This window comes from Pteronotus mesoamericanus, unplaced genomic scaffold, assembly GCF_021234165.1.
Source record: "Pteronotus mesoamericanus isolate MK-2021 breed Mesoamerican mustached bat unplaced genomic scaffold, CSHL_Meso_final contig_173, whole genome shotgun sequence".
Lineage (NCBI taxonomy): Eukaryota > Metazoa > Chordata > Mammalia > Chiroptera > Mormoopidae > Pteronotus > Pteronotus mesoamericanus.
Window position 1 is genome coordinate 17,340,523 of NW_026555072.1, and position 19,342 is coordinate 17,359,864.

Sequence of the window (19,342 nt, forward strand, 5' to 3'; positions counted from 1 at the left end):
CGAGGGCTCCCCTTTCTCCACAGCCTCGCCAGCACTTGGTGTTTGTTGATTTATTGATGACGGCCATTCTGGCAGGTGTGAGGTGATAGCTCATTGTGGTTTTAATTTGCATTTCTTTAACGACTAGTGATGTTGAGCATCTTTTCATATGTCTCTGGGCCATCTGTATGTCCTCTTTGGAGAAGTGTCTGTTCAGGTCCTTTGCTATTTTTTTAATCAGATTGGGTTTTGTTTTGTTTTTTTAATGTTTACTTATATGAGTTCTTTATATATTATGGACATTATCCCTTTATCAGATGTACCATTTGCAAATATGTTCTTCCATTTGGTAGATTGTCTTTTCATTTTGTTGACAGTTTCTTTCACGGTGCAAAAGCTTTTAGGCTGATGTAGCCCCATTTATTTTTGCTTTTGTTGCCTTTACCCTAAAAGACAGATCCAAAAACACATTGCTAAAAGATCTCTGTCAAAGAGCTCACTGCTGCAGATAACCTGGTGCATAGGGGCCGGCCCCACCCAGCAGGAGTCACTTTGGTGCGACCAAGGCCGCCTCTCAGGGGTGTCGGTTTGGCGCTGCTTGGGAGGGGATCTGGGTCAGGCCTAAGCTGGCCGCCACTTTTGCCGGGCTTGGGGCCCTGTGGTGGGAGCTACGATGCAAACTGAGGCTGGCTGCCACTTGTACCAAGCTTAGGGCCATTTGGTAGGAGCTACAACGCGAGCTGAGGCCCGCAGTGGCCTGTGCTGGGCTTGGGAGCGCTTGGAATAGGCTTCCACGTGTGTGGGAGGTCTGAAGCCATCCAGGCAGAGCGGTGTCAGCCAGGTCAAAGGAGAGTGACAGATCTGGCAACCCCCTGAGGCGGGCCAGCCAGGTGGAAGGAGACCACAGCAAAAGATACAAAGGAGCAGATGTGCCCGCCTGTGTGGCTCTCCCCAGGAGGGTCCCTGATTGCTGTCCCTCCAGTCCTCACCCTGAAGTTAGTCAATTTAATTCCTCCCCGTGTGAGCCAGGCGCTTCTTAACCGGCTGCATTTGTGTTGGAAGGTTGAGCCGGTGAGTTTGTTCGTTAGCCCTGCAAGAGCGGCACCTTGGTGTCCCGCTGTTCTTCCTCATTGTCGGATATAACCCCTGATGGTTTTCAAAGCCACATTTCATGGGGGGCTGTTCTTCCTGGCACTGGTCCCCCAGGCTGGAGAGCCTGATGTGGGGCTTGGACCCCATCGCTCCTCAGGGTGGGGCCACCGTGGCTGAGACCTCTCTCCTGGTCGTCATTTACCACTCTGTGGGCATGGGACCTGCCTGGACTGCGTCCCTGTCCCTCCACCCATCTGAACGCGGCTTCTTTATAGCCTTAGTTTTAGGACTTCTGTTCAGCTGGCCTTCGGGCGATTCTCAGTGATGGCTGGTCTACGTTTCACTGCAATTTTCATGTGTTTGTGGTAGAAGGTGAGTTCAGGATCCACCTACTCCACCATATTGACCTTGGCCCTAGAACTTATTGTTAATTTTGTTCAGGAGCTGTGTTGACATACAGTGTGTGTGCCATACAGTTGACCCATTTAAAGAGCATAAATTCGCTGGTTAGTAGGCTATTCACTGAGTTGAACAACATTATCACAGAACGAATTTCAAAACACTTTCCTCACCCCAAAAAGAAACCCCATAGTCATGTTCAGTCACTCTCTATTCATCCCAAACAACCGTCCCCCAGCCCTTGCTGACCACTGATCTGCTTTCTGTTTCTATGGACTTGCTTATTCTGGACATATCATATAAACCATACAGGATGTGGTCTTCCGTAACTGGTGTTTTTCATAGTGTTTTAAAGAACATCTGTGTTGGAACCTGTATTAGTACTTCATTCTTTTTATTACTGAATGTCATTCCATTCAGCAGTCGATGGACATTTGGGTTGTTTCCACCTACCGGCTATTATGGATTGAATAATGCTGCCGTGAACATTCATGTGCAAGTACTGAGACTTATTTTAAGGAAACGATTGTGTAGTTTTCATGACTGCAATAGACGAGGCCACAGGCTCAGGTATGGCAAGCATGTCCAGCAGTGTGTGCCAGGGAGTGAAAACTAGGCCATCAAGATGAATTTACTGGGAGAATGAAGGCCAAGTCTAACTACTCAGGAGGGACTCAAGCCTTGGACACACAAAGCTTGTAAAATTATGACTCTCCTAGAGACTGGTTTAGCTTTTTGCTGACCACAGACAATGGAAGTTTCATCCTTCACTATATTTGTCTGAAAACTGAAACACATATTACGCAACGGTGCTGTTCCTGGGGACTAGACGGTCCTCCCTTTTAAAACCTGTCCAGTCCTAGTGTGCTTTTGAATGGCGAAGACTAGCTACTGTCGTTTCTGTCTCAGGTTTTGTTTGTATGCCTTATTTCCAGGTATACCAGGACTTTTTATGAATTCTTGTGTTGAACTTCTGATTCATATATTTAGTCCATAGACAATAATGTATTGGTCCCTCATCCGGAATCTGTGAAAAATATCTCGATCAGTGAAGATAAAGAAACCCAAGTTAACTGATATTATCAGATGTCTGTCTCTTGGAATTCACGCAAGATATAGACGGCTGTGTCACAGGCATAGCCCCTGAATGGAGCACATCTACATATGTTAGCCCTGTAGACTTGGTCCAAATATTTTATTACAGCAGTAATCTACACACACAATTTGATGATTTTGCATGCTTAACAGATTTTGTCAGATCTTAGGAAATCTCATCCTAGTAATCTTAAGTCAGAGATTTCCTTTTGTTCAGAGGATGGAAAATAGACAATAATTTCCAAATTCAAGGGCATCTCTAATAAAGACTAGAGGGCTGTAACTCACGTATATATACAGAGAGCAAATATTCAATGATGACTCCCTTTCTGAGCGCGACCTATTTTCTGTCAAGCTCAGTAAGTCTTAGTAGATGGCTTTTACCTAAGTGCTTTCTTTTAACAGGAAGTTTTCAGCACACCTGAGTTTCTCTATATGCTTGTTACTTATCTAGAGAAAGGAGTAACAACAGTAACAATAACCAGCCTTGCCGGGCAGGGCCCTAAGACAAACCACACGCGGGCCCCCAAGCGCTCTGGAGAGAGCGCGCTGCCCTGAGTTTCCTGGCCTCAGACAGTGACAGGGCCTGAGTGTGGACGTGAAACCATGCTCCTCCAAGTCCCTCCTCAGCCGTGGGTGGGAGAAGGCATGCAAAATTATCTTCTTTTTCCTTTCGTGCTTCAGCATCTCCTTTAAAATGCAGATATCATTGGAAGAAATGGCACATTATCATAAAGTCCCAGTAAGGCTTAAATGACTACTATATAACACCTTTACACTGAGCAAATTGCGGTAGGAAAGGGGTTGGAATTAGGAGCTCCGAATGCAGGAGAGAGGGACAGCGTTAAGAGAAAACAATTAGAAACGAGAGCCTGGGGTAGCCCTGACATTTTTACTCTTTTGCTAAAGACAGCCCTAAAATATGCATACTTTAACTTTCGCCCTGTGAGCCTCTCCTAATTAATGCTGGTAATGCCAAGGCGCACGCACGTCTTTTCCCAAATAGTTTAAGGGTGTTTTTAACTTTGTGTTGGATAAAATTTTACAGTATAGCTTAAGTATTTTTATTATCCTTGAAAAGGCTCTGTGTAATTCTCAGTTTTCAAACTACATCATGCTTGCAAAATTTGTCTTTATTCTTTTTTTTTGGTTTTGTTTTAGAAATTGCTAATTTGCTAGACTTACAGTGGCTGTAATAGTCTCTGTGATTTACTACATTTGCCTGAGTCCAGATTGGTGGATATGATTTAGCTGCTTTTAATATTGTATGAGGGTAAAACTAGAGAATAGTTGTTCCCACTTTATGAAATACACGCAGGACGTGTGCGTGCTTTGGCGCACTCTTTAATGTGTGATCCTGTTTCAGAGGCTCTCACCAGTGGAAAGTGACCTTCGGTTCTTTATTTCAAAATACCATTATATGACTACATAATTACACATAGTAGGAAAGTTGCATTGAAACGGTAGATGACATGCTTTGGAAACATTTGGTCTCTGTAAATTAATAGGGGTTACACCAAGGTTGTTCTAATGTTGTTTATCATAACGAACGTGTGGCTCGTAATGATTGCTGGCAGGGCCAGGAGAGTTCATGTTTTCAGCAGGCAGAGGTAAGGGCGGTGGGATTCATCTCTTCTATCCATTACTTGGTTAGGAAAATTGCTTCTTGGCTAGAATTTTTTTTTTTAATGTAACTTTGTATCTGGACAACCACGTTTATACACTTGATGGCACAAACTTCATCAGCTACATCTACGTAATTGGAGAATGGAGGGGTTTTTTTTTTTTGAAGCTCTGTGGAGAATAAGAAATTAATAATGGATGGGAGACTTTTTTTAGGATGACTAGCTGCAGGAAGAAATTGTGGCGACAGAGCCATGTGCAGTGAATTTGAATTAGTGTTCTTGAGGGAGCTACCAGAGAAATATAATTTACAACATAATCAAGAACGTAAATAGATTCTCTGTGGACTCGTGGTCTGATCGCTGACATATATTCATCTGTATTGAAATGACTCCATTTACATTCTAATAATTAGAGAATCAGTCAGGGTGAGGTGTACACGTGTAACCTCAGGAAAAGCCAAATATGTATTGGTAACAACATAAATTGATAGCCAGCTAATAAAGTGCGTAAAATGTGTCCTTGTGGTTAAGCTTGAAAACAACTCCCTTTGGAACAGTGGTAAGTATCTCATTGATCCTTTATGGGAATGATCTCCCGTGCTTTATAAATACTGCATCCAAGCAATCTAGCATTAGGATATACTCTTAAAGGTACTGGCATACGTGTTTGAAATACAAGCAAATGACTTCATTTCCCAGCCCCTAACACAAATATGCCCTACCTCAGTGCCGCATTTATTAAGCAACATTTAGTAAAGTTTTCTGTTTCAACCCCTTGAACATCAATTCTTAATAATCTTTGTGAACATTTGTTAATACCTTTAAAAGAGATTTTAGACTCAAATCAGAGAACATTGTATTTTACTTGGTTCCTGGCCAAGGGAACCTCTCTTTTGAGCTAGTTCTGACTTCTCAGACTTTTGGCAGGACAGCTTGTCCTGCCTCAGAACTTCAGGAAGAAAAACTAGTCTCGCAAAATCAAGTTTGTTCCTGAGTTTAGTAGGAGATGTATGTGTGCCACGATTGTTTCAGAGAAAGGTACTCGTGTGGCTCATTTAATCCTGTTCTGGTGAATTTAGATTTGAATGACTACTGAGGGGCCATTGATCACACACCTATGGAACCAACATGTCCTGGTAGGCTCCTGAGTAGGATCACGTTAGCCCTTGCTTGACGGTATCATCCTTAGCTCCTACCAGTTACCCAGCGGTAGATAATATATGGAGTGAAACAAACATGAAAAAGACATAGCTGGGCTTTAAAATAAGACAGACATCTCTGTGGACTGGAAATGGGGGGAGGGGGAATGCAGGGCAGAGTGGGCTTTCGTCTCCTTGCAGGGTGGGGGCCCAGAGCCAGGCATTTGAAATCAGGGCCGCACAAAAACACACCTGGAGAGGCCCATGCATAGGCACGCTTACACTGGAAAGGAAACTGAAAAAAAAGAACAGTTTGGACTGCTGCAGGGCACTCCAGCTCATAGCCAGCCCTGGACCTCCCGTGGCCGGCCTGGGGAAGAGGTGAGGAGTGTGGTTGGGAAGGAGAGCGTCAGAGCCTTCATACCAGGACGTGAACAGTGCTACCTGGAGAGGAAACTCACAGTACGTGCACGCATGTCGTTCAGTGTGGCTGCTGTAGGTGACCGACATCAGATCTAGCTCTTACAGGCTAGAGGCCTCCGAGTGGCAGGTGGTAACCGCCCCCAAACCACTTGATGGACAGAGGTGAGTTCAGCAGGAGAGAAAACGCATACACTCCATCCCTTTCGAAATGTGTCTCAAACCAAAACCCAAAACACATTAAGAGGTGAGCTGGGCCCTCCACAGTGACCATCAGAAGATGCAAGCCTAGATGAGCGTGAAATGATAAAACAGTACGACAAGAGTGGCATGTAAGTACATTTAGGATGTTCAAAGACATAACTCAGGAGACACCATTTATTTAAAAATAACAAGAAACTAAGAAACAGAAATAGATGAAGAACAGATGGATCTGAAAAAGACATCTTTGGAAATAAAAACTATCATCACTGAAGCTACGAAACCCAATAGACAGGATACATTCCAGAGAGGACCCAGTCACAGAAGATAAAGGAACTAAAAGATGGTTCTGACGCCTTTCCTGTACACAGCACTAGGAGAGAAAGGGAAGAAATATAAACAAGCGGTTAAAATTGGAAATTGACCACAAGGCTCTAAAATATACCTAATAGAAATTTCAGAAAAGAGAATGGAGGAAATGGCAGAGAAGCAATGTTTGAAGCCATAATAGCTGAAAATCTTCCAGAACTGAAGAAGGATGTGAGTTTTTAAGGAAATGGTCTCCCGAGAGACATTTCAAACATCTGGGAAGGCAAGAAAGCTCTACTTAGGAGCAATTGGTATTCTTTACAGCTCAGCTTTGGGAAGCCCTGGCTGATTCAAATGACCTTTTCTGCTTTTCACTGAAAAACATAAAAACAGAAATGTAATGTGTTGTATATACTAAACCATGTCTTCTGAACAAAGGCACTTAGAAATAACTCATTAAAGGAGAGATCTGTAGGCATGTAGACCCAGAGGACCAAGATACCAAGGAAGACTTCTCTAGAAAATATCAGTACCTATGTGAAAAGTAGATGGCAAGATAGTAATCATTTGTTTTTAGACAGCACTTCAGGGTAGTATCACAATGTTTTCAAAAAGAACATTGCACAGGACTGACCCACTATAGGAGAAAGAAGAATCCTGAATAGGACTCTACATAAAAAGGTGTTACCAGCCCCGGCTGGTGTGGCTCAGTGGATTGAGCACCAGCCTGCAAATCAAAGGGTCGCCAGTTCGATTCCCTGTCAGGGCACATGCCTGGGTTGTGGGCCAGGTTCCCAGTAGGGGGCACGTGAGGGGCAATCACACACTGATGTTTCTCTCCCTCTCTTTCTCCTCTCTAAAAATAAATAAAATTTTTAAAAGGTGTTACCAGTTGGGACCCGTCAACGAAGGTGAATTTTTTAGTGAACACTGCCAGGGCAAAAAGAAAATAGAAGGTAATTCCTCCGGGCGAAACCTTGTGCACATTGGATGCTGCTTCAAGCTCACAGAAACATTTAGATGACTGTCAGTTAAGTGGTCAGAGATCAGATTTCACTGATGGGGGCGAATACACAGAATCTGGCTGAGGGTAAACTTATGCTGATAAATCTCTACTTATTACTGCTCTGTCAAAGCAGACAGCTATGGAACAAACTACACACACCACTATCCTTGAAGATTGAGAGCTGATGGGATTTTAGTCAAGACCGATAGGAAGTTATATTCCTGTAGATGAAAAAGATCATACATTGATTTCCTACGTGACTTTAAACAAATTCCTAGAAAACTTGTATGTTAGGTACAGGATGGAGCTTTTTCCAAAAAAAAAAAAAAAAAAAAAAAACCAGAATGGATTTTAGTTCTTGTTTAATGTAGAGCTCCAGCATTTTGAAACTGAGCATTTTGGAAGGCATGCCATTCCCTGCCCCAGATACTGAGTAACAGGAGATGTCTTCCTGGTAGGGAACCTGATCGTGAGATCATCTTACTTTCTCCAACTGGACCATGAGAAAACTCTCCTTGCCTCACCTGCCATCTCAGGTCTTTTCTCATGGATACAGATCACCCACATCTGTAGATAGGAAGTTTTCTCACCTGATAAAATATCATCTGTGAACAACAGAAATCTGTCATCTTACTTTGGTATTTATTGTAACTGGTAAAAAGATATCAAAGAGATCTAATCAGTTACCAGGTATCAAATAGCATGTGTCCTCCATGGGAATTGTATTCCCCGCAATTCTAAAGCAAGGAGGAAATCTGTAACCCCAAATGTATTTATTAAGAGCATAAAAAAATCAAAAGTAATGATTTAAGCGTTGAGCCTGAAAAGCTAGAGGAAAAGGCACAGTACATTCCCCATTATTATGGGACATGAAATGAGACTGGAAGAAGTGAAGAGCTTCGCCACGTTGCTGCATGTGATGACTCAAAAACATGAAGTCTGTTTCTTCCCAGTTTAGCCAATAAATTCAGTGTAATTCAAACCCCAAATTTCACCAAGGATTTTCATATGAAAAGGTGACACTAAAATCACAAGGAAGATCAAAGGGGTGTGAAGAGCAAAGACAATTTTAAGGCAGAACAATGTGGGAATGGGAGTGCCTACCAGACACCCACTTATTCAGAGCTGTGGTGCGGCGTCTGCGCGGGGAGGGCACATGCAAAGAAACCAGTGAACTAGAATAGAGAGCTCAGAAGCACACTTGTGTGTTTATGCAGACTCTTGACGTATTACTGAGGTGCCATTGGAAATCACTGGGGAAAGGAACCACACAGTGAACGGGGCCGGCTTAAGAAGTTATCGGTGGGGGGAAGTCAAAGTAGACCACATGTTTACACAAGGCCAAGAGAGTCTGGGTAAAGTCGTAAATGTGAAGAACAAAATTTTAAACTTTAAAACGTAAGTGTAAGGAAGAATCCCTTAAGCAAAATGTAAAAAGCAGAAAACATGGAGGGATATATTGAAACCTAAGCTTTTTGTACAACAGGAGACCATGGACAGATTGCAGAGAAGCGACGCTGGGATATGGGTAGGGAATAGTATTTGTTGTGCCCGTAGCTGGCAAAGGAGTAAGCATCCACAGTCTATCCAGGACTTTAGTAAGAAAAAGACGGTTCAGTGGGGAAATGGCTAAAGGAAACATGAAAAACCAATGAACACAAAAGAAGTTCAACCTCACCAACACTCAGGGATATGCGAATTAAAATGCAGCCATCAGACTGGTGAATACTTAAATGTTCAGTAGTCCCAAGTATTTGATGAAGATGTGGGTTGATGGAAAACCTCGTTCGCTACTGGTAAGAGGGTAAGACCACTTAAGACAGCAATTTGGTAACATACAGCAATGTTAGTGTGGCTAGAACCCAAAAATTCCACCTCTAGGTATGTTCTATAAAGAATCTCTTAAACAGGTACCAAAGGAGACAGGTAGAAGGAAGGTCATTGCATTGTGTAATTGCGAAGAGTTGGAAACTTAAATGTCCGTTGACAGGAGAATGTTGTTGGCATATTCAAGCAGCAGAGTAATACCTTACAGCACTTAAAATCGTGAACTATTATGTATCGACATGGATACATCTCCAAAACGGTGTTGAAGGCAAAAAGCAACTCTTAGAATGGTATGTACATTCTTAAACGTGAAGTTCTTAAACGTAAAGTTTAAGAACGTGAAAAAGAATGCTGTTGGATTGAATTCCATGAAATGGCCATTTTTGTAGGTAAAAAACAGCCGAATGTCAGCATCTTTATTAAGTGCATCCTAATATTTGTGGCTACGTTCGTGGCGATGACGGACTCGGAACGCAGGACGGGGGCGATGGTGAGGAGGGGCCGATAGGGTATTGAGCAGGGCATGTGGGAGAGCTTCACCTTCAACTGTCATATTTTATTTCTTCAAAACATTTTTTGAAGAAAATGTGGCAAATGTTACATGTATTAAAGCACTGTGCTGCGTACATGGGTACATTCTTACTATGTTCTTACACATTGCCGGTGAAAATATTTGATGATTTTTAAAGCAAACCAAAGGGTTGATCGAGGTATAAAAATCGTAATCTCATGACATTATAAAGAAGTATTTACCAAACGATTAAATCCTGTGCTGCTGACTTGTCTGAACATAGCCCTCATAAGGCCTTTAGTATAAAATAAAAGGTTGAAAAGCACCTCCCCTCCCACACCGGGCAGCCTCTTCTGATTTCATTTTGGTTTCTTTAGCATTGCTAAGACCGTCATCCTAAATCCATTCATTAAGTGCCTCTCTCTTGCTTGCTCTTGTGTTTGCTGGCGGTCAGGTGCCATCTCTCTGCCGTTTTATATGAAATCTGGTGATGATATTCAACTTACTTTTTTTCCTTTTTTTTTTTTTTTTTTTTTTTTTTTTTACTTCCTTGATGCCAACAGAAATCTGCAAGCAGAATACGATCGTCTGAAGCAGCAGCATGAACACAAAGGCCTGTCCCCACTGCCGTCTCCTCCCGAAATGATGCCCACTTCTCCTCAGAGTCCCCGGGACGCTGAGCTCATTGCCGAGGCCAAGCTCCTGCGCCAACACAAAGGCCGCCTGGAAGCCAGGATGCAAATCCTGGAAGACCACAACAAACAGCTGGAGTCCCAGTTACACAGACTAAGGCAGCTGCTGGAGCAAGTGAGGCCCACATCCCTCTAACTTGGCACATTTACAAAAATGTACTTGTCCCCTCTGCAACAAAACTAAAAAAAAAAAAATTGGAACTCCTTTTCAACTCTTTTTAGAGAGAGGAAAAGAGAGAGAAACATCAATTTGTTGTTCCGCTTACTGAGGCATTCATTGGTTGATTCTTGTATACGCCCTGACTGGGGATCAAACCCGCAACCTCGGTGGATCAGGATGATGCTCTAACCAACTGAGCTGCCTGGCCAGGGTCAGAACTCCTTTTGAGAAGTGCAGCAAGCATTAAATTGACGTGTGTCTAGTATGTGTCTAGCAAAGTGCTGGATAGCGAGGGATATGAGGAGGAAAACTAGTGTGTTGATTAATATTTGTTCATGATTGTTGCTTACAAAAATAGTTTTTATTGGATTGATTTGATATTCATCTTTAAAAAAAAATACCTAAAGGTTTCCACTAGTTTTCTAAAAGTGAAAATTTTACCTCTTGAAATGGAACTCTCTTTAGCAATAATTTTTAGCAAATATTTTCTGGTATGCCTATGGGTTTTTTCTTAAGTTTTCTAAAAGATAATTTTTTTTAAGCCTCCATTGAAAACCTAGTAAGATACTACATTGTAGTAGGCCCTACCTGCACATGGTCCTGGCTTTCTGGGAGTTTCAAACTTGGGAACATGTTCTCTCCATCTTGCCACTTAATACTTCACAAAATATGAGCTCTCCACTACATTTCTGTGCTCCCACATAGTCTCACCGTTCTCACATGGCCTCCTAGCTATTTAGTCGATTGATTTTTATATATCTTGTCCCACTGCAGCCATAATTTCTTCAAACGTATAAGGGAGCAGCACACTTCAGATACAAAGACAACATCCAGGGATCCCATCAATAGTGAAATTTCCCAAATTTAACAATCTTTGGGAGGTTTCTAAGTAGGAAAGGTCATAATTTCTGAGTCCTGACTGTCTATAATGCTTTATATTTCTCTATTTGAGTGCTCACTATGAAAAATAATTCTGTTTTCTTTTGGATACCTTAGCCCCAAGCAGAGGCCAAGGTGAATGGTACAACGGTCTCCTCTCCTTCTACCTCTCTTCAGAGGTCGGACAGCAGCCAGCCTATGCTACTCCGGGTGGTTGGCAGTCAAACTTCAGAATCCATGGGTAAGTGTCTCTCTTAGCTACTCCTGGATTTTGTTATGTTTAACTGTTTGCTGGGAGGTTCAGATCATCAGCTAAGTTATTTAATATCATTTCTGGACAAGACATTGTCATAAATGCCATAGGGATACAAAGGTGAGTGACATACTCCTAATCCTAAAAGGGTCATCCATTCAGTTATGCGGAACAAGCCAGAGTGGCACTCAAGTGTCATTCATTCTGGAGACGCGAGTAGGCTTTGTGATGAATTGATATTTGTGAAGGGTCCCAGAGGGTGGCGTAGAAACCAAGCATACCTTGCGGACGGAATGGCATAACTGAGTGTGGAGAGATGAAGACCTTGGGCCGAGGGCAGGAAAGAGCCGATAGTACAAAGATAGGGTCCGAGCAGGAAGCGGCAAAATCGGGCTACACAGGAAGGTCGGGGTCATGGCATCCTGACGTGAATGTTGTGCAGAGGCATTGGACTCATTTTCGTGAGTGTCAGGGCCGTTGAAAATCATAAACCAGGTAAGAAATATTTCAGAAGATGTATTCTGGCAGCCGTGTCCGGCCCAAAGTAAACTTGTCATGGGAGGAAGGGCCAGTTAGGAGAAACTGTGGGAGTTCTGAGGGCTTAGGCTTGAGACACGTCAGCGACGGGATGGGAGGACATGATATTTGAAAACGAAAATGGAGTCCCCAGGCCCAGGAGACTGGAAAATGTGAGGAAAGGAAATGAGGGGAGAGGGTTTGGTTGGAAGAACACAGTGAGCCTTTCGACTGCGGACATGCTGTGTTCGAGGAAGTGGCAGGTCTAAGTCACACGGGGAAAGAAGTTAAAACACAGGTCTGTCGCTGGCGTACGAGGGCAGGCTGGAGAGCTGAGAAGGAGCTCCACGCATTGTTAGCTGAAGCGCACGAGGCCTCGGGGAAGGCCTCGGCATGGGTGATGGGAGAGCCGGGGAGCGGGGAGCGGGGAGCGGGGAGCGGGGAGCGGGCACGGGTCCAGGAAGGTGTGGGCAACAGGGCAAGTACTGAGAAGGGCTCAGGGGAAGCGAAAACAGATCACAGCTCCCTGGGTCTCTGTAAATGCATCCTCTACTTCTGAAAAAGCATCTCCTGCCCAGAGAAGAGAAATTGGAGGATTTCTGTCTTTTCAGTGAAATAAAAAACCGGGTACTCTTGAAAACGAGTGAGGTGTGAGGAAAGTAAAGACACTTTTGGAACATGACCAAGTAACGGCAAGGGCTTAGGTAAAAGATGCATTTGTTGAGGGGATGCTCTATGTGGTCTGGTGTCATCCTTCACTAAACTTAGGAGTCGGTGCTAAGAAAACTGGCGCTCGTAAAGCAGACGTGGTAAAGAGAGGCCAAAAAAGTAAAGCATTTCGCATGGGTGATGAAGCCACTGCTCAAATGGCATGACGGGGTCTACAGCCATTTGCTTATTGGTTTTTCCTGCCAAGCTAGGCGACATGATGCGGATTCTATGAAGGCCACAGATGCAGTCCATGCTCCCCTAGTTTCTCCTTCTCCCTTAAGGCCCCGCCCCATGAGTCAGCCCCAGGCTCTGCTTCCTTTTCCCTGGGCCCTAAACTGGTCATGCCTGACCCTCGTGACCTTCCGTCACAAAAAGGAAGAGACCTATGACTCCCTTAGCCCTCACACTTACAGCTCGGTTCCCAGGGATGGTGCTATGGTGAGGCATTCACTGTATACTCAAGGTCTTCCATGAGAGTAGAATATAGAAAGGCAAAATACCTTACCAAAGTGATGGTACAGAAAGCGGCAAGGGTGTGAGTTGTAGGGCAGCGATCAGGGGCCACGGCCAGGAAGATTCAAAAGCTGGACGTCGTGGGAGGAAAATACTACTTCCAAGGGGTGCCTACGTCTAAGGTGTAGGCTCCTGGTGAACCACTGAAGACTGGAAATGGAAATCGGTGGCGGGGTGGTTCCCGGAGCGGATGAGGCCAGGATGCGCACAGTGGTGAGGCCCTTAGGAATCAGCCAAGATCGGGCAAGGTAGGTGAGGGCACCAAGGAGATGGGCGTGTCTGAGGAGAAGGAGACGCAGACCTGATGAACTTCAAGAACCCCATGCAGTGGGACACCCTCCGTGGAAGGGACACCTTGTAGGAAAGCCGGGTTTCACGTCTTTTGTGAAACAACGGAAAATGTTGGGCATTTTCCTGGCTTTCCCACACCTTAGTAATTTAGGCCAAGCTCTTCACCCGAGTCTCCATCTCCCGGTGAGATCTGAATAGGGCCAACGGACTGCTGTTGTGACTGCAAAAGATCACTGAGCATATAAAAAAAATACTATGCTTTTGAAAAGTCTATAAATTCCAAAAACAACTGAGTTTCAGGGCTGCTGTTGTTATTTCGTACTGCGGGGGTTTTTCCCTTGTTTTGAAGTAAGCAAAGCCTGTGAAACTGAGTCGCGTATTTTCGCGGCGAGATTCAGGGCCCTGGGTGCTTAGAGGCATTAATTATTTAGGCCTTTCAACACTGGCAAAGAGGCAGCGTGCCCATGAAAGCACCCCAAGTAAAGTACGTACCAGCCTGCGGTCCTGATGATTTGTGGAGCTGAGAGGATTATGGCAGCAGATCTGAATACAAGGACAAAAGTGCTGTATTCCACGGGCTGAGATGGGCTCAGAGATAACTTGCCAATATAAAATGGATAGGCTCTGTTGTTCAGTTTGTTCTCTGGAAGAAAAGACTGAATTCAAAGATTTTTTTTTTTAACTGTATAAGCCAATATCATTTAAGAAGAAAAAAAACAGCTGTCTTCTTGAAGGATGCACACAGGTATTTAAATAAATGCATTGGGGCCCTGGCTGGTGAGGTTCTGTTGGTTGGGCATTGTCCTGCAAAGCGAAAGGTCGTAGGTTCAATTCCCGGTCAGGGCGCATGCCTGGCTTGTGGGTTTGGTCCCCGGTCAGAGTGCATACAGAAGGCAACCAATAGATGTCTCACTCCCTTTTGTCCTCCTTTCCCCTCTTTCTAAAATAAAAAATAAAATAATAAGTAAATAAATGCAATGGGTATCCTCATGCGTTGAAGGTGTGTGTGTGATAAGGCTGGGATTCACTGAATCATATTCTGGATAGAGTGCTGCATTCTTTAAATACACAACCCCAATGACTTTAAAGTGAGGTATGGGTGAATTCATACCAGGCGATCCGTCCAGTGGGGGAGTGCTTCCTCAAACCATGAACTACTTATCACCGGTCAGTCTCAGTGTGCCATCTATGTGTTTAAACGTTTTTGTTTTTGTTTTTGTTTTTAACTGGGAGGCTGTCCTAATGAAGCTTACATTCTACTGGAAGAGACAGGCAAAGAAATTAATGAACAGTTATGTTCTGTTGGCTTTCAATGAGCTACACAACACGGGCGCCCATGACTTCCTAAGAACTCCTTCTGTCCGATGACTCCTTAGCTGCTGATTTAGAACGATTTCAAACTTCCAGCAGAACTGCAGTTCATTCAACATTTGGCCACATTTGCTTTCTCTACAGTCACATCTACATATGCATATCTATATGTTAACATCTCTGTAAATACCATATATATTCATTTATGTCTTATGTGCATACTTATACACGTGTATAGTTGATTTGTTTTTCATTTCACTAACCTATTTAATGATTATGCTTCATACAGAATGACACTTTACCCCTAAATCCTTCAACGTGTCTCTTCCAAGGTGAAAGATAGTCATCGTAACTACAATAGAATTACCACACTCAGGAAATTTAATGCTATACAATACTATCATCTAATATATAATTGAAATTCAAATAGGCCTACTTCCAATAATAATCTGTGTAGCAATAATATTCTGTGTAGCTTTTGGCTTTTTTCATTCAGGAAACAAAGGCCATGCTGTGCACTTAGCTACCATGTCTCTTCAGTCTCCTTTAATCTGGAACACTTCCCCAGCCTCCCTACGTACTTCATGCCATTTTAGACCATTTTACAAGTGGTCAAGCCAGTTCCTGGGTATGTTCCCCAGTTTGCATTAGCTGCTTGATTGGAGTACAGTTAAATATTGTATAGCCAATTACCACACAGGGGGTGATAAAGTTTTCTCAGCGCATCCCTGAAGGCTTTCCCACCATGCTCTCTCCGTCCCTTTCACCCTTCCCGGGCTCTACGGCCATTCCTTGGCTTTAAGTCCAAATTGCCAGGCCTCTCTCCTGAGCATCTTCTGGATCAAAATAGAACCCAGTCTGAAATCCTGGTCCAGAACATCTCTACCAATTTTCCAAAGTACACAAAGGCAGTCACTTTCCACACTTTCTTCCTTTACCTACCTTCTTTTTACTTTCTAGCTTCCTTCAAATATAACTGATATACAAAAAATTGCATACATTTAATATATACATCTACATGATCTTGAACATATGTATATGCCCCATGATATGATCACCGCAACATCCATCCCCTTTCCCTCTAAAACCAACCCTTTTCTGCTTTCTTTGTTTTTAAGATTTTATTTTTTGAGAGAGAAGGGAAGGGAGAGAGGGGAGGAAGATACATCAAGCAATTGCCTCTTGCAGGCCTTCAGCTGGGGACCTGGCCCGCAACCCAGTCACGTGTCCTGACTGGGAATCAAACTGGCAACCTTTTAGTTTGCAGGCCAGCACGCAACCACTGAGCCACACCAGCCAGGGCCCTTTCCTTACTTTCTTTAGCCAGTACAACCGTCAATTAAATCATCGAGGTCAGTCTGTTTTACCTCTCTTAAAAAGAGCAAAACTCACTGTTTCTCTCCCTCTCTTTCTCCCTCCCTTCCCCTCTAAAATCAATATGCATGTCCTCAGGGGAGGACAAGAATAATGATAATGATAATAAAATTTTTAAAAAGAGCAAAACTCTTCAATTCAGCTGCCTCTGCTCAAATTTTGCCTTCATCAAATGATCAGCTAAACAGACAATATGAATACTCCCCTAATTGGTTTCTCTGTTTTTGGTCTCTCCCTTTCCAAGCCATCTTCTAGATGTTTCCAGTTACTCTCCTAACGTTCAGAGTGCATGTTATTCTTCTCTTTAAGTATGTCTGTGACTCCTTTTGCTCACAGAGTAAAGTTCATACTCCTTAGCATGGTATTCAAAAGCCACCTTCCTCTCCAACCCAATTTTGGACTGCCTTCTAACATGACCACAAAAAACCCCCAGAGCCAGAGCAATCTTGAGAAAGAAGACCAAAGCTGGAGACGTTATGTTTCCTGATTTCAAACTATATTACAAAGCTACAGTACTTAAACAAGATGGTATTAGCATAAAAACAGACTCATAGATCAAGAGAACAAAGTAGAGCCCAGAAATAAATCCATGGAAATATAATCAGTTCACTTACAACAAAGGAGCCAAGAACATACAGTGGGAAAAGGACATTCTCAGTCAGTGGTATTGGGGACACTGGACGCCCACATGCAAAACAATGGAAGTAGACCACTATCTCGTGCCGTTCAGAAAAAGCAACTCAAGCTGGATTAAAGGCTTGAACATAAGACCTGAAACCATAAACCCCCTGGGAGAAACCATGGGCAGTAAGCTCCTTGATCTCAGTCTCGGTGGTGGGTTTTTGGACTTGACATCAAAAGCCAAGGCAACAAAAGCAAAAATAAGTGTGACTACATCAAACAGAAAGCTCTGTACAGCAAAGGAAGCCATCAACAAAAGGAAAAGGCAACCTATGGAATGGTAGAAAGTATTTATAAATCATATATCCGATACGGGGTTAATACCCGAACTCATAGAACTCAATAGAAAAAAATCGGGTTAAAAAATAAACAGAAAACCTAAATACACATTTTTCCAAAGAAGCAGTACCGATGGCCAGCAGGTACATGAAAAGGTGCTTAACATCACTAATCATCAGGGAAATGCAAATCAAAACCACAATGAGATGAAAGAATATTAGCTGCTAATTTTAATGTCTTTCACCACCATTCAACAGTGACCAGCTAATAATCAGTATCATCATTGTATACCATAATTAAAGAACCCAGCATTTTCATGTAAAAGTGAAACCATCTACCCCAAATATAATTTTTAAAAGTAACTGAAGCTAATATCAGGTACTGGATAAATCTTTTTTTTTCTTCTGAAAAACTGGAGAAAGGTAGGAAAGACATAAGTCACGAGGTAATTACACATCAAGTTGGAAATTGGTTAAAGAAAAACAATGATAGGCATATTTGCTCATACACCTCCTCCACCCCCGTAAGAGAAAATAATTTTCTAGTACATAGTTCCCTTTTGTACAAAGAGAAAGTAGTTTGCTTAGATGTAAGCAATACGGAACTAAGGTTTCTTGTGTCTCTTCTTCATAGGCTACATAGGTTCTGGCTCAAGTCACTTTTTAAGCAAGTAGGAAAATCATCATTTGAAATGAGAAAACAGGAGTCAGGTGGGAGATCATCCTTTCAAGAAAGCCTAACTAAAATCATGCTGCGTTTCAGAAGACTTAAAAAATAACTGGCCCAGCCCTGGCTGGGTGGCAGGTTCAGTTCCCCATCAGGCACATGCAGGAGACAACCAATCAATGTCTGTCTGTATCTGTGTGTGTCTGCCGCCGCCACTCCCATCTGAAAGCAATAAACATGTATGTACATATCTTGCCCATAGCAAACTATCCTTTTTTTCACAGATATTGAATTTAAGTCATTTCACTTCTTTTCACTTCTGCAGTATCTATCATATTATGCTACGTCAGGGTATATTTTAACTTTGATGGTGTCTTCCCTTATATTGAAACATTCATTTAAAAAATGTTTCAGTCATTTTCTGGCATCAACTTCAGACAAGCCATGACAGCTAATAATCCAAAAAAAGATATTTACACACGTTTGTGGCAATCACCTTGGAGTAGAATCCAATGGAAGCGTTAATGCTACAGAGTCACCACGGACCAACTCTGAGCGCCGCAACCATTAGCAGCGCGCTGTCTGAGCAGGCCTTTGCCGTTCCCTGTGCCTGCCGCGTGCCTCTCTCAGCTATCTACGTGGTCCACACCCTCACGTCCTTGAGGTTTTTGCTCAATTGTACCTCATCCATGAGGCCTTCTAAGACTCTCCTTTCTAAAGATTCTTCCTCACTGACCCTCTCTTCTGTTTACCATCACCTGACATACATATGTAATTGATGTGTGTATTTGTTTAACCTGGGCACCAGCATAAGAATGTGAGTTCCACCCTGGCTGGTGTGGCTCAATGGATTGAGCGCCAGCCTGTGAACCAAAGGATCTCTGGTTCGATTCCCAGCCAGGGCACATGCCATGGTTGCAGGCCAGGTCCCCAGTAGGGGCGCATGAGAGGCAACCCAACATTAATGTTTCTCTCCCTCTCTGTTTCCCTCTCTTCCCCTTTCTCGAAAAATAAATAAATAAAATCTTTTAAAAGAAGAGAAAAAGAATGTGAGTTCCATGGAAATGGGCCTTTGGGGTTGTTCGCTTCTATAACCCGAGCACTCAGAACGTTGCCTGGCATAGAGTTGGCTTTTAATAAATATTTGAATAAATAAACTAACTTTACTGCTTTTAAATTTTTATGAGCTCTTTTAGACATTTAAAATCTAGCTGTTTTAACTTCTACAGGATATTGTGACACACAAAATATTAGGGATTAAGGATTTTTAGTGAGTCGAGTCACCTCTACTCATGCATATATGTGATAAATCTCATTTTGAATCTTAAAACATCAGTTAAGCCCAAAGGATTTCTTAAACTTACTGAGAAAATAAGAAAACAAGATTATACTGCCTGTACTACCTAGGATGTA

At 42.9% G+C, this 19,342-nt stretch overlaps 1 protein-coding gene across 6 annotated transcripts in view; it reads left to right on the forward strand.

The window, feature by feature from the left end:
- The window catches only part of DMD (dystrophin), a 1,878,371-nt gene that overhangs the window by 1,842,172 nt on the left and 16,857 nt on the right, over positions 1-19,342 (forward strand). For all 6 annotated transcript variants that reach the window (XM_054566574.1, XM_054566573.1, XM_054566575.1 and 3 more), the window contains 2 exons: positions 10,167-10,410; positions 11,452-11,575. In XM_054566574.1, the coding sequence (XP_054422549.1) occupies positions 10,167-10,410; positions 11,452-11,575 (368 nt within the window). The remainder of the gene's footprint in view (positions 1-10,166; positions 10,411-11,451; positions 11,576-19,342) is intronic.